This window comes from Mauremys mutica, chromosome 5 (genome assembly GCF_020497125.1).
Source record: "Mauremys mutica isolate MM-2020 ecotype Southern chromosome 5, ASM2049712v1, whole genome shotgun sequence".
NCBI lineage: Eukaryota > Metazoa > Chordata > Testudines > Geoemydidae > Mauremys > Mauremys mutica.
In genome coordinates, this window is record NC_059076.1 from 14,428,277 (window position 1) to 14,443,739 (window position 15,463).

The 15,463-nt window shown below is 45.1% G+C and overlaps 1 protein-coding gene across 3 annotated transcripts; it reads right to left on the reverse strand.

Moving 5' to 3' along the window:
• Positions 1-972: 972 nt before the first annotated feature.
• Positions 973-12,857, reverse strand: EPGN (epithelial mitogen). Of its 3 annotated transcripts, XM_045019346.1 has the most exons (6): positions 12,714-12,857; positions 12,085-12,174; positions 3,512-3,629; positions 2,588-2,740; positions 1,778-1,860; positions 973-1,656 (listed from the first exon to the last, which is right to left on the reverse strand). In XM_045019346.1, the coding sequence occupies exons 1-5, from the start codon at positions 12,748-12,750 to the stop codon at positions 1,809-1,811; spliced, it is 450 nt and encodes a 149-aa protein (XP_044875281.1). In that variant the 5' UTR covers positions 12,751-12,857; the 3' UTR covers positions 973-1,656; positions 1,778-1,808. The 3 variants fall into 3 exon arrangements, with proteins under 3 accessions (XP_044875281.1, XP_044875280.1, XP_044875283.1); XM_045019345.1 differs by having other exon boundaries at positions 973-1,860; XM_045019348.1 differs by having other exon boundaries at positions 973-2,259.
• Positions 12,858-15,463: the final 2,606 nt, after the last annotated feature.

Genomic DNA, 15,463 nt, shown 5'->3' on the forward strand with positions numbered 1-15,463 from the left:
CATAAGTTTCTACGTGAAGCACCTGCCCCAATGATTTAATCATTCCGGGCCAGATTTTGCTCTCATTACAAAAGCATTAAGTCAAAGAAAGTTGCTTCAAGCTGATGAATTTACTCTGAGCGGAACAACTGAGAGAGGAGAAATTGTAAAAGTGTAGAAAAAAGAAGTCAAGATAATGTAAGGGAACTGCGCTTATTTAGTCTGCAGAAGAGAAGAGTGAGGGGGGATTTGATAGCAGCCTTCAGGGGTTCCAAAGAGGATGGAGCTCGGCTGTTCTCAGTGGTGGCAGATGACAGAACAAGGAGCAATGGTCTCAAGTTGCAGGGAGGGAGGTCTAGGTCGGATATTAGGAAAAACTATTTCACTAGGAGGGTGGTGAAGCACTGCAATGGGTTACCTAGGGAGGTGGTGGAATCTCCTTCCTTAAAGGTTTTTAAGGCCCGGCTTGACAAAGCCCTGGCTGGGATGATTTAGTTGGTGTTGGTCCTGCTTTGAGCAGGGGGCTGGATTAGAACCTCCTGAGGTCTCTTCCAACCCTAATCTTTTATGATTAACTAGACAGCTAGAGAGTTTAATGAGGTTGACCTTGAGAAAAAGGAAAACCAAACCAACGTACCTTAAGGAATGCTCACTTCAAAACCTAGAGGAAATGGATGGTAATGCACCTAAGGTCAGCTCCTTGCCCATACATCCTTGCTCTTGTATTCATTGTACATTGGCACTTCTAATCAAGCAGGGCATGTCATGCTAGAGGACTTAGGGTCCAGTTTAAAAGGGGAAATGTGCATGTTGACCTAATTTACATATTTTGTTGTGAGCATTTCACTTCTTACTAATGACATTATATAAAAAAAACACGACACGCATCACTTGGAAAAAGTGAATACACATAACAAGGGAGCCCGATTTTCAAAAGACAAATGAGGTCCCCAAATTAGCCCTTACACAGTTAGGCACTGTTTCCCCATGGGTGTCTAAATGCAGCTGAAATCTGGATCCACAATGTGCAGCACCTGAAACAAAAACAAAACAACAAAAACCCTTCTGAGCAATGTTGAAAATGATCAGCACCAGTATTCCAAAACTCACAGTTAGAAGCTGCAAAGTCTTTCAGGAGCCACTGTCCTCTGAATCTATTTTATTTCCCTATCTCAAGAACAAATCTCCCCATCTGAAGACATCTTGTGGGTGAGAAGATGAAAAAGAAAGCACATAATATTAATCTGGCAGGTTGGAGCTGGGCATATTTCCTTTACCCATTTCATTCTTGTTTAAATGGTGATATACTACAAGTTCCATGAGCGTGAAGCCAGCTGGGTAGAACTGTATTAACGAGTCCTTATAACAAAATAGCAAGTAGAGTCTTGTTCCTCTTGTCCAGCAGTGCACATCACTGGGCAAGAAGATGCCTGACTGACAAGTCTGGGAGTGTGGGGAGCTGCTATTTGATGTACTGGAAGATCAAGGTTGTCCAGATGAACACTTTCATAGTCTTCTCAAAACATCATTAGCCCTTTGTCCTCTAAGATCTCAAGGGCTGCTCTCATTCTCAATATTATTTTTCCAAAATCATCTGATCTTTATTCTTCTTCGTTTTAACGATATCTTTTTTCAGTCATCCATTTCCCAGTGCAAAGCCTTGGCCGCCTTTGTCCACTGTGGCAATAGAAGCATAAATTGCATTTAACCCACTTGAGAGATCCGCCGTATTCATGTCAGCCCAGGCCCACACTATAGGCCATTGGGAAACCAGAAGTGGGCTAGACGGACTACTTGCCTTTGGCAGCGCGTGAACTCCATTCTTTGCCTCAGAGTGTTGAGACACACATCGTTGTCTTCCTCCATACAGAATGCCTTTCCCTGTTGAACAATCAAGGCTTGAAGTTACCAAAAGCAGCTAAAAGAAGTCAGATCTCCACCCAAAACCAAATGAGCCGTAGTCGGACAACGGGGAAGGATCCTCAGCCATGTCAGTCTGCTCAGATAAGTCCCCCAACAACCTTTATTAAAGCAACGAAGGCTTTTATCAAAATGAGTGAAGCCAGACAGTTCTACAGGCGTGCTAGCTGTGCACCGGTTTTTTGATTTCCACTGTCTCCGGTTATCAGTGGCGCCTGCTAGTATTTTGTTGGCACTGGTAGTTCTTTCAACTAGGAACCTCCTGTAATTTACAGGAAAATCAGTAAGCATCCGATGTCAGATCTTCACAATGCTGTCTCCCCGGTTCAGACTTTATACGGTGATTTCAACTTCCCGCACCTAAAATGGATAGCCAATTTGTGAATTTAATCACGTGGCAGAACTGTAATGATGTAAACCGAGCCAAATCCTACTTGCCTAAGTCACGTGAGCAGTCCCCATGAACTCAGTGCTCGTGGGCAGCTTCAGAATAATTTGAAATAGAGGCACAGAGGAGTTCAATGACTTGTCTAAGATCCCGCAATAAGTGAGTGACAGACCCAGGAACAGATTCCTTAGCCCTCTGCTCTATCCACTCAGACTAATATAATGCTCTTGCTTCCAGGTATTCTGAACAGTCTAGAAATTCACATAATTTTCATGCCCCGGAAAACACCATTTTCCATACCTCTTTCTTACATAGCAATAGATTAGAGCGATGATCCCACTCAGTAACATTCCAGCGCCAATTCCCACTGCAATATAGTGCTCATAAGAATTAAGCGCATACGAATTCAACGTCAAGTGTTCACATCTTTCGCCGTTGTAACCTGTCAGGCACCTAAAAAGAAAAAAAAAATCCACAAGAGTATTCAGAAAATCTTAACTTGAAACTGGAAGATACCTGTTACCTTTGATTCATTTTAAACACTTTGCAATTAAAACGTGGAAGGGAACTAAACTGGGGTGGGCAGATTCTATTTTGCAGTCGGAACCCCGTATGTCAGAAAGCTGCTGGATCCCCTGCACTGCGAATCCCCCCAAGAGAGGGTGTAGTGAGAGAACACTGTGCTCTGGTGATACCGAGCTGCTGTAATGACCATCGGGCCCACAGGCAGCCAAGAATAGCTCTAGAAAGCCCTGAGGTCCGTCAGGGCCGGATTTGGCGCACAACCACTCCCAGAAGCAGGGAGTCCCTGCTAGCTCCTTTGCGGTCCCTGCCCAGCAGTCAAGGGGCACAGCTGTAAATTTAACCCTTTGGCTTCAGATTGCAGCTCGATGCTACAGTTCTGATAGCAGAATGTGTCAAAGCAGCTTCCAAGCACTTCATCTTCTGCTTTAGCTTCTCCAGTAAGCTTTAATTACCAAGAGTATGATGTTGTCACAGCTCCATTGTGTTGTTAATAAAGAACCTGAACTTGCATGGAGCCTAATTTGAAGCATGTGCATAGGTCGCACTGGCTTCCGTGGAACTACTCAGATGATAAACGTATGCCCGCATACAGATCAAATTGCAGGTCAGGATAAATGTTAAGTGTAACATACACAGGAAAACAAATATAAACTCGTCTACTTCTCCAAGAGTGTCTATTTAAACATTCAATGTATTTACCTGCATATGGGTTTCTTGAGTTCACTATGAAACGCACAGAGGCCATTAATACAATAACTGTTGTAGTCTTCAAGACAGGATTGCATAAACTTCAGAGCAATAGGTTCCTCTGTGTGGTCTATTGGGAAAGACGTAGGGGAGGAGGAAAAGTTACATTTGAAGAAATAAAATGGTCTGAAAACAGTAATCACGTCATTTTTAAAAGTACAATCGTTTACAAGAGAAAACCCCATTGCACACACGTTGAAGGTGATGTAAAATTTGCTGACCAATAGCGACACTGCCAACTAGAACAGAATGGAGACGCTGGACACCTTAGCCTGGAGTTTTTCAAACACCAGTGTTAAATCAATGATTTCTTCTTAATAAATGTGCAGAAGTTTAATGAATATGCTGGATTCATTCCAAGTTAATGTCAGCATAACCCAGCCTGAAACCCAGCAGGATAGGAGCACAGAGGATTAGCAGGATTGTTGTTAGCCACTGCTTCTGAATCTGGCCTAATTTGATTAATTTTTAATCAAAAGGACAAAACACCATTGCTTTAAGGCAGCTTGCCCGTCGTTTGTTCCCAACACTGGCAGCTAATTGTTTTATGTAAATGGCACAAATCAGGACCATTCTTCAGGATTGTGGCTAGATCACTATTTGTAGATAGAACGAGCCAGAGGCCAACAGTAATGGGTCGCGGGATGGGGGAGTGTGGTGGGGCAAAGGAAGGGAAGATGTCAAAGGCTTGCCAGTTGGAGGAAGTATTTGTTTGAACAGGTCTCCTGGCTGCAGGAGTTATTGATTGGGTGGAGCGGCCAATCAATGCCTGTTATTTCGGGGAATTGTTTTAGACATAGCCGAGTGAGTTCTAACCTGAATATTTCACAACACCGGCTTTCAGTCATGACCGCAAGAAAAGCAAAAACGCATGCAGGACAAGAACAACACCACTTCCAAGTCACTGCAGTCTGGTATTGGTCTTTTGTCAAGCGGAAAGCTTCCCTCTGAGTACACGCTGAAACAATGCTCCACCAGGGCACTCATGTACTCTACGTCGTTGGAGGTGCCATCAGAGATGTAAGCCCAACGTCCTGTCCTGACCACTTGTGGTCACTGACAATCCCATGACACATTTCTCAAGAGTGACATTATTAATCCCCCATTTCCTGACCAAATTCCAATCGGAGAGATTCCATTCTGCCTTGCTACATTCCCCCGTGCTCTCAGCTCTTCCTCTTCTCATCCTAGTCCAAACAGTTCCAGGTGGCTCTTGTGTGCCAACGTATTGTAAACCACTTTTGTCTGATGAGTCGAGTGATTCTGGCATATAGAGGGCCTGATTCTGTCACCGTTACTCAGGCTGAGCAGCAGCTCCCTAAGGGAGTAGTCCCACTGCCATCCAAGATACCGTTATGCTGAGTGAGAGGGACTGGAGATTGCGTCAATCATGTACCTCTTTGAGACTGGATGCGAACTCACCCTTCAGTTAATCAGAAGCCCCTCCACCATCACCCCTGCATCAAAGACAAAAGGGGGTTGTGAACCTGCCCAGGAGTTTGGAGTGAGAGGGCAGAGGAGAGCTTTGCTGAGACACAGAGAGTGGACCAGAAGGCACACACAGAGAGGCAGGCAGACGCAAAGAGCAAGCCAGCCAAACAGTAGCCAGAGAGTACAGGAGGGTTGCCACCCGTCTGGGTTTTACCTGGACAACCCGGTTTTTGGCTTCGGAGTCCGGGTGCCATTTAGGATTGCCAGGTGCCTAGTTTTTGACCGGAAAGTCCGGTTGAAATGGTGACCTGGCAGCGCCCAGTCAGATGTACTGACTGGCCACCAAAAATCCAGTTACCGCAGGGAAGGAGGCGGAGCCAGGTCATTAAGCCACACCAGCCCCTGCTCAGCTGGGGCTGCCTCCTACCTGCTGGCAGGCTCCTTGTCAGGCTGCAGCAGCTCCCATCCCAGCCCTGGAGCAAGGGGGCCCAGCTGGAGAGGGAGGAAGGTGGAGAGGATCCAGGGAGCTACAGGGGGAGGGAGGGAGAGGACAGAGGGATTGGGGCGGGGCCTTGGGGGGAAGAGGGAGAGAAGGAGGCAGGGCCTCAGGAGTCCTGTTACCAGCAATTAGAAAGGTGACAACCCTAGAGTAGACTGTGACCCTGGAAAAAGCTACAGAGAGTATTTTTGGGTCTGTTGGCTAAAGAGGCTTGGAGCTGTAAGCTCAGAAGTCGTTTCCTGCTATGTAATGTTTTCTGCGCTCACTCAGAGATACAGGACTTTGTACAGTCTTTGTAAACAAAATTGCATCAGATAAATACCTGATATCACCAATTTCATCTCTCAGCTGAACATCCTCAGAGCTCCAAACTGCAGCTCAGGTCAAAAAGAGGCAAAGAGTACAACGCAGCCTGTGTATTGGTAGCAGCACCAAGCCTCGGGGTTGTTAAGTGCTTTGGTATTTTAGGGGATGAAAGAGCCTACAGACATTTATTCTTGAAATAAGTAGGTGGGTTATTCCTCCCTTTCAGGAAATGCTGCTGGAGTGGGAAGAACGACCTTAATTTAAAATGAACTTTTTTAGGCGGTGAAGCCAAATTCTCTGCTGCTGTAACCACAGAAGTCAATGACTCTTGCTAGCAGAGAATTTGACCCTGTATCTAATAATCAGACTAAAATGTCCCACACTATAAACCATGCCCATGTTAACAGAGGCTGACCAAGCCTCAAGTGATGGTACTACAAAGCCAGGGCCGGCTCCAGACCCCAGCGCGCCAAGCGCGCGCTTGGGGCGGCATTTTGCCGGCAGGGCGGCAGGCAGCTCCGGCGGACCTTCCGCAGTCATGCCTGCAGGAGGTCCCATGGAGCCGTGGGACCAGCGGACCTCCCGCAGGCATGACTGCGGAAGGTCCGCTGGAGCCGCCTGCCGCCCTCCCAGCGCACCCTCCGCAGGCACGTCTGCAAGAGGTCCCCCGGAGTGCGGGACCGGCAGCGCGCCCCCTGCGGCATGCCGCCATGCTTGGGGCGGCCAAATTCCTAGAGCCGCCCCTGTACAAAGCAGAGGCTTGGCAAGAGTCTTGCAGGTCAGCTGAGGATGGCCGGGCTGTGCAGACAATGCACTCAAACCCTGGATTGTGGGAGCACTTTGGGTAGGTCTACACTGCAGTTAGACACCCAGAACTGGCTCAGCCCACAAGCCCGAGTCAGCTGGCATGGGCCCGCTGCGGGTGTTTAATTGCAGTGTAGACATACCCTTTCTGTCACTCCGTAGCAACTCTTGCGGCTGACTCAGAGGGAAGTGCATTTAAGACATGTGACTCCTTTGCGGAAAAAAAAGAGTATAAAAAGCAAGCAAATTAAATTAGTGTTGGGATTCCTTAATTAACGCTTAAAGAAGCAATGCTGCTGGACAGAGTAGCCAAAACTCTGCTCCGCGGGCTCGAGTAGGACTGTGAACCAGAGGGGTCTCCAGGCAACCGAGGCCTTGTTTCGGGGCAATCCGAGACAGACCAGAGGGCTGAAAAGAACAGATCTGGAAGGAAGAAGCCGTCTATAAACTTGGTAACCACCTTCTCTGTTTGCCAAGCAGGAACTGCGTGAGGCTAGTGCAGGGCCTGTTTGTGTATGATTGTGAAAGAGAGACTCGTTAAGGGGAATGTAATGTATAGCTCTTAATGTCTAACATAGGAGTTATGTGCTTGCTATAACCCTTTACCACTCGTGTAATTCCTTCTCAATAAACTGCTGTGCATTGAAAATAATGACTGTGGACCTTTTTCACTGGCATGACAGTAATCGCTCCGCCAGGAGCCAGTAAAGATCCATTTCAGGGGTAGTAGCACCCCCTGTTGTCAACCCTGGGGAGGTAGGATTATTCTGCTAAATATTTCACGTAAAGCCATGGTATAATGGTTAAAATAAATTAAAAACATTTCATTAAAATTTGCTAATCTACATAGAAAAAAGCACAAAATCTCCCGCTGTCAGAATAAAACTATAATATTTTCACTCTGCATAAAAAAACACCTTCCTGGTTTTCTATAGAAGTACCACAGCAAGTTGCCAAAAGGTGGCAGCATTCCATTTTCATAGGATGAAAGTACAAAACAGCTGTATCAGACCTCATTGTTATTCTAAATGCATTTAAAACAGGAATGAAAACAGGCCTAGAAAATGTTTTGAGACAAAGCTTGGAGAGAACAATCTTGTAATTCAAGGGCCCAGTCCTACAGTAATTTTTCACACACACACACACACACACACACACAAAGCCCTCGCTGACATCGGTGGGAGTTTTGTCTAACTAAGGGCTGCAAGCTCAGATCTCAAATCCAGACCCCAAAATTAAAAGTGCTAAATACTGTAACACTACAATTTAAGAGGAATTACATTCAAATGAATTATAAAATCTGAAACAAAAAGAAAAACGTTTTTTCTAATCACATATGGAGACAATTCTACTAACTTAAATATCATATTATCCACCTACACACTGGATAAGCTGTTTAAAGAGCACATAGTGACACTGACCTTTGCAAAGCAGTTTGTGATCTATCAACGAAAAGCATCATATAATAACCGGGTATTAGTTCCCATTTGCCCTTTAAGTCATGTGAAGAAAATACGCAGTATAAGCATGCATATAGACGGATGTTTGCCACATGCGAGTCATACAAAGAGGTGAATTTGACCTGATCTGACATGAAATCAAAATAATGGATAACTGAAGGATTGGTCATGACAAAACTGACAAATTTTACAGTTTGACACAAAATGACAGAGCTGCTATAAAAGAAAAACTAAGTGTATATGCTATATAGTTACCATATGTACCAGCACACACACACACACACACACACACACACACAGAGTCCACGTGTGCACGCACATCCACATGCAAAATATCCAAAAACCATTGTGAGTGCCAGAGGTAGATTTGTATAAACTACAAATGCCCAGCCTTAGCTCCAGACTGCAATGCACTTAATAGAAATTGCATCAGACAGAAATCCGTCATTTCTTCTGCATTAACTTTGATGCATGTTGCCCCATTTCTGAGCAGGTGAGAACTAATCATCTCCAGGGATGCAGGTAAATGCGTCAAAGAACTTATCTGACCACAGTACGACAGCTGATCCATCAGGGGGCTATTTGGAGTAGGCTGTGCAAAACAGACCAGGAGTTGGCTGGATGGCCTGCACAGGTTCTTTTCCCTGCATTTTGAGAGTATATTCACCCTCAGCTCCTGGCACTCAGCTGATGACGATGAGTATGTAGATTTTCATCCGTGATCCAGTTCATCTAACTCTCTCCCAGTTCTGTCCCACTCTGAGTAAAACAAGACCCTTCCTATCTCCCCAATTCCTTCCTGATGAACACTGGAAGACGTCCCCCTCGGGCAGGAAGAAATTCTCATATTCCCTATCAACTTCCAGTCAGCTGCCAGCCCAGCCTCCTGTCTCTCCATGTTGCTTCTCTCCTCTCGCTGACCTTGCCTCTCAAGATGAACCACCAGCCCCTAAGTTTTGAAGTTGAGGATGACTGCGTACGACATGCAGACCAGGGAAGGAGGAAGGTTCCTGGCTGATGGGTGTGGGACTCAGCTCACTCTTGCCTGGATCCACAATCCCACAGGATAGTGCCATTTCCAACCTGGCATTCACTTGGGAGTTAATTAATTTCCTAAGGGTTTGTTATTAACATGCTTTAATTATGAGCTTCCTTACTTCAGTGTTTAATGACTGTTCCACCTGTCTAGAAATGGAAGCTGCAAGAATGGAGTGAAGGGATGTGGCCAGTTTCACACAAGAGTCTTTAAACATTTCCATCCACCCTGAAGTCCAGACTTCTAACTCTTAAAGGGTTACAGTTTTTAAAAGCAGAGGACTCTGATGAAGTGGGTTATATCCCACGAAAGCTTTTGCCCAAATAAATTTGTTAGTCTCCAAGGTGCCACAAGTACTTCTCATTGTTTTTGCTGATACAGGCTAATACGGCTACAGCTCTGATACTTGTATCTGCAAACCCCAAGTGTGCAATTGCATGCCTGTATTTGTGAGCAATTGTTAAAGCTGACTGCAAATATCCATTTTATATCCATAACGACAGCAAGTGCGCATTGAGGAGGTACAGCTGCCCACGTGGCTTTGTTCATGCAAGTGAACCTCTCATTTGTGAAAATCTGGCCCACAATAAATTCTCTCTCTCTAGTACCACCAGTATTTCAGACAGCAAGGCTAGTCAATGAATCACAGCATAAATGTCTACAGCCATGTGACACCAAAGAGCACCATTTTTTCTTCTTTATCCAATGCTGGAAGAACACCCATGTCACAGAGAAACACTCTAGGCCACATCATGGGCTCCATCTACATCAGGTGTGGGCAAAGTACGGCCCGCCAGCCGTTTTAATCTGGCCCTTGAGCGCCTGTTGGGGAGCGGGGTCTGGGGCTTGCCCCACTCTGGTGTTCCTGCCGGGGAGCAGGGTCGGGGGCCACTTCACGCGGCTCCTGGAAGCAGCGGCATGGCCCCCCTCCAGCTCCTACGCATACGTGCAGCCAGGAGGCTCCGCTCTGAACGCTGCCCCCACAGCTCTCATTGGCCGGGAACTGCGGCCAATGGGAGCTGCAGGGGTGGTGCCTGCGGATGAGGCAGCGTGCATATCTGCCTGGTTACGCCTCTGCGTAGGAGCCGCAGAAGGGACATGCCACTGCTTCTAGAAGCTGCTTGAGGTAAGCGCCGCCTGGAGCCTGCACCCCTGGGCCACAGCCCCGATCCCCCTCCCGCTCGCCAAACCCCTCAGTCCCAGCCTGGGGCACCCCCCTACACCCCAAACTCCTCAGCCCCAGCCCCACCCCAGCCCCCAATCCCCTACCCCCTCCCGCACCCTGAACTCCTCATTTCTGGCCCCACCCGGAGCCCGCACCCCCAACCAGAGACCTCACCCCTCCCACACCCGAATCCCAATTTTGTGAGCATTCATGGCCCGCCATACAATCTCTATTCCCAAATGTGGCCCTTGGGCCAAAAAGTGTGCCCACCCCGATCTACATTGATAAAGGAAAGTACTGCACTTAAAAGCAGACCAAAAATTATGATGAATGTCTTTCAGTACTACTTCTTGCATACTGCTATGGCTCTCATGTGACTATGACTGAGACCAGTCAACAGGATCAGTATTTTGACTCTTTGTGGATGATGGGGGGAAAGGAAAGTTTACAGACTGACTAAAAAGCTACTTGAAAGCCTTCAGATGACCTAGCATTAATTGAATGCATATGTCAATTTAAAAACTAAAAACAAATACATCTTAAAAACAGAATAGTTAAAAATCCATTCCTCCTTTCCTTACCTGCCAAGACCTGAGTTCAAGATTCTTCACTTCCCTAACAACAAGTACACCGCTACCTTGATATAACACCACCCAATATAACACGAATTTGGAAATAATGCGGTAAAGCAGCGCTCCGGGGGGGGGTGGGTGGGGAGCGGGGCTGCACACTCCGGTGGATCAAAGCAAGTTCGATATAACACGGTTTCACCTATAACGAGGTAAGATTTTTTGGCTCCCAAGGACTGCGTTATATCGAGGTAGAGGTGTACTGTCATCACATTGCTAATACCTATGGTAGCATCAAGACTGCAGCTTGCAGGAAAAACACAAAGCTCTGTACTCAGATCTTGGCAACCTTTCAAGTTTACCTTTAAGCAGACGTATATTGAAGAGAAACAAGAAACAGAACAAAAGGACACCATCAACATCAGTTGCAGTGGTTTTGGCAATCAAAGACTGCAGTGCAACAAATAAAGAAGCTGTCCAATAGTCCAGTATTCGGGTATCAGCTGCATTCTCACTTGATGCACATGACAATTCGGATTTAAGAAATAGCTGCTGATACATAGAAAAGGAATAATGGTTCAGGCTGGCAGAAGAGACCTTCAGAAAGTGCACAGAATCTACAGTATCTGGTTATTACATACTTAAAAAAAACCAACCCTGCGTATCTTGGGATAAGTATCAGCAGAGGGGAAATTATTTTTTTGTAGTGACCCAGCCACTGCCAGTCACTACAAAAAATAATTTCCCCTCTGTTGATACTCACACCTTCCTGTCAACTGCTGGGAATGGGCCACATCCACTTTGATTGAATTGGCCTCGTTACACTACAAAAAGTAATTTTCCCTCTGTTGATATTCACCCCTTCTTCTCAACTGTTGGGAACTGGCCTCGTTAGCACTAACAACTCCACTTGTTAAGGCAACTCCCATCTTTTCATGTGCTGTATATTTATACCTGCTACTGTATTTTCCACTCCATCATCCGATGAAGTGGGTTATATCCCACGAAAGCTTATGCCCAAATAAATTTTAGTCTCTAAGGTGCCACAAGGACTCCTTGTTTTCACTGATACAGACTAACAGGGCTACCCCTCTGAAACTAATAGAGAAATGTTCGCATTACAATAAACGCTACCATTTGACTAAATGACAGTCATGTTAAGAGTAGTTATCAATTCAGGTACACTCAGTAGATAAGCATTTGTAGACTGAAAAAAAAATCCTATTTGAGACAATACAGAGCAGAGCAGAAATACCTTCTGTGTTGTTTTTTGCCCAGCTATTCCATAGGTCTGTGGTTAGCGACGAAACAGTAATAGCTGCCTCTTCACCCAGCGCTACCATTGCTGTATAATGCAAACACATATTGGCTTTAGCAGGAAAACACTTTTGATTGAAGCTTATTTCATCTGTACAAATGTGTCCATTAAATGGACTGCTGAATGACTAAACTTAAATAATGAGGATTTCTTTTTATTACGTTCTTGCCTCTTTGAATTCCTTTTGTCACAACTTAGTTATGACTGTGGGGAACAGAAAATGAGCTACTGTTTGTGTAGTCTCAGAATACATATTCATGCTGTTATAAATCCCATTGTAATTACTGGATATTGTACAATACAGTTCACTAGAACATGCTATATAAGGCATATCTACTGATAGATAGATTCTCTTTAAAATGATTCGAAAGGAAATCATCTCTATCCAAAAATTCAGTGAAGTCAGAAACTATTGAAACTAATTTTGTTTCTGAATTCCTTTGAGCTTTTTGGATTTTCTTCCCCACTGCTTATTACAGAAAATAGGAGTGAACTTTTCTTAAACAAATGTATAAATACAAAACCTTATGTCTGTAAGACACCAAGAAAAACCCCAGTAAACCTACCTCTTAGCAAAATATATATTAGCATTCCAAGAGCCATATCTAGCAGCAGATTAACAGCATTTGCTTCTCTTCTTTCCAGACAGCTGGGTTGTTCTGCTTACCTGTGCTCATGTGTCTTCCTTGCACTTATATACCGTGAAGCGTCACCTGCTGTTCTGACCAATCAAAAAAAAAAAAAGTGCATCTGGCAACAACCTAAAGCCTCAGGGCAACCACACATTCATTTAGGAAGCTACCATTATCTAGCAATGTGTTCGGGTTCTCTTTTGAAATACCCGTTTCCTATTACCTGTAGGCATAATTGTGCATGCAAGGACACTATTTTATGGAGAAACCTGGTATCTGTCAAAGCAGAGTAACAAGATGCAGTGAAGCAAAAGTCAGTGAAACGAAATGTATGCGCTACTTACAAATGAGAGATATTTTCTGTGTGGCTTGTACTTTGGGGGGCTTGTATTATTCCTAGAGAGGAAGGATTGGCCAATGGTTAAGGCACTAGCTGAGAACTTAGAAGACACAGACCTCACTGAAGCTGATGGGTGTGCTAGCCACCTCTCATTCAGGCTAAAAAGGGAGCAATGAAATTTCTCTTTGTTTAGTGATAGCTGAAACAATGGGAGACCACCACCCAAGCTACTGGCTGCATAAAGGCCTGGGCAGAGGCTTAGCCATGCATGCCAATGGCTTTCCTTAGAATGGATTGAAAATGCAAGGGTTGGGGCATTCTTTGGTTGGAGCTATGGGGGTGAGAAGCAGATAACCTGGGGAAAGCCAGAGAAGAACTGGTAGCATGGCTCTGAAAGGAAACCAAGAGGGCTTCTCTTTGGGCAGAAAGATAGACTTGGAAATTGTGAGGAAGAAAACTGACTCTTCCTGTTTCTATTGTGTGCAGGGAAACAGGACACTGTTTACATTCTTTGTAAATAAACAGGGTTGCACTGACAAATATACCTCACTCCTATCACTCATTGCTCTTTCTAATGGAAACAATCCTGCAAGGCCATCCATATTGGTTAACAGCTCAGGCCAAAGGGGCACCAAGAGCCATACAGGTACCTAAGAAGATACCTGAAAGATAGTACAACATCAGTTACATTTCTATTAGTATCTACAATTAGGACTGGTCCCTCCCAGGGTCACTAATTTAATCAGCGGTCCCTTGTCCAGCAAAGCACGTGTACATGCAGGTAGTCCCATTGCCCTAACTCTCACACATTGTTATGCTCACAGACCATTAGCAGCCACTTCCACTTTCTCAACAGAGAGCTAGAGGGAGGGATGAACATTTCACAATGTAAGGGCTGGTCTACACTGGGGAGGGGATTGAACTAAGATACGCAACTTCAGCTACGCTATTTGCATATCTGAAGTCGAAGTATCTTAGTTCGACTTACCTGGCCGTCCTCACGGTGGCGAGTTGACCAACGCGACTCCCCCGTCGACTCCACTTACTCCTCCTGCCAAGGTGGAGTATGGGCGTCGATCCCCGATAGATCGATTACTACCCGCCAATCCGGCGGGTAGTATAGATGTACCCAGAAAGGATACTGTGGTACATCTCTAATGTGTCTCACTGTGTCAGGTTATTCCTCTGTGTTGTTCCTCTCAGTGACCCATGGGATTAGATCCAGGAGCTTCACTTGTCAAGAGGCAAATGGTGTGCTAGCCTTGCCCATTCTAATTTACTCTCCTGGGAATGTGTTACAGCCAGGACGTTTTGATCTTTGTCAGGTGTGCTGAGTCACTGCACACTTGCACATTCGTGGGGTGCAGCTTGTGTTTTATGCCTAGGTGGGTAACCCAGGCTAATAAATCGCAATTCAGGAGGACAGATAGATCAAGCGAGCTTTATTTTCTATATCTAGCATCCATCCACCCACCCACACAATAGGAACTTAATTGTACTAGTACCCACAAGGTGGCTTCTTCATTATCAGTAGGTTCAGTAGGATTGTATCCTTATATCCTGATCCTGCAAACACTTACGTGTGTGTTTAAATTTAAGCACATGCCTAAGGCTAGGTCTGCACTAATGTACTGCTGCAGCTGTGTTGCAGTAAGGTCTCTGTGTAGCCGCTCTCCTGCTGGCATAATTAAACATAGTGGTAGCTATGTTGGCAGAAGAGCATCTCCCGCTAACAGCACTGTCCACTGGCGCTTTTGTTGGTGAAACCTGTGTCAGTCTGGGGTATGTTTTTTCACAGCCCTGACTGACAAAATGATTTGCCAACAAAAGTGCTAGTATAGACAAAGCCTAAGTGTATGCAGGACTGGGACATGATTTGTACGTGGTTGCTGGACACTGTTTATGCCTCAGGCTTCAAATGTTCTTCCTGTAAAAAACACATTACAGAAATGATCATTTTATTCTGTTCATTTGGCACAACAGTTTTATTTACTTCCTTGGTTTATGCTATTTTGGCCACCATTAATTTTTCTAAATATGTAGAAAAAATGTTAGCAGAAATATAATAATAGGAGATATACCAATCTCCTAGATGTGGAAGGGACCTTGAAAGGTCATTGAGTCCAGCCCCCTGTCTTCACTAGCAGGACCAATTTTTGCCCCAGATCCCTAAGTGGCCCCCTCAAGGATTGAACTCACAACCCTGGGTTTAGCAGGCCAATGCTCAAACCACTGAGCTATCCCTCCCCCCTTTATAAATACTTTTACTTTTCATTTTTGTATTTTATGTAAATTTAACAAAAATAGCAAGTATTTGGGGTTTAAAAATTAAACAGAAAAAATC

Excerpts from the sequence above, each read along its gene's own strand:
- EPGN (XM_045019346.1), bottom strand. The coding sequence starts at position 12,750 with ATGGCTCTTGGAATGCTAATATATATTTTGCTAAGAG. Across the intron at positions 12,175-12,713 it reads AATATATATTTTGCTAAGAG|CAATGGTAGCGCTGGGTGAA; the intron begins GTAGGTTTACTG and ends TGCATTATACAG. Across the intron at positions 1,861-2,587 it reads TATTGCTATGTAAGAAAGAG|GGAAAGGCATTCTGTATGGA; the intron begins GTATGGAAAATG and ends ATTGTTCAACAG.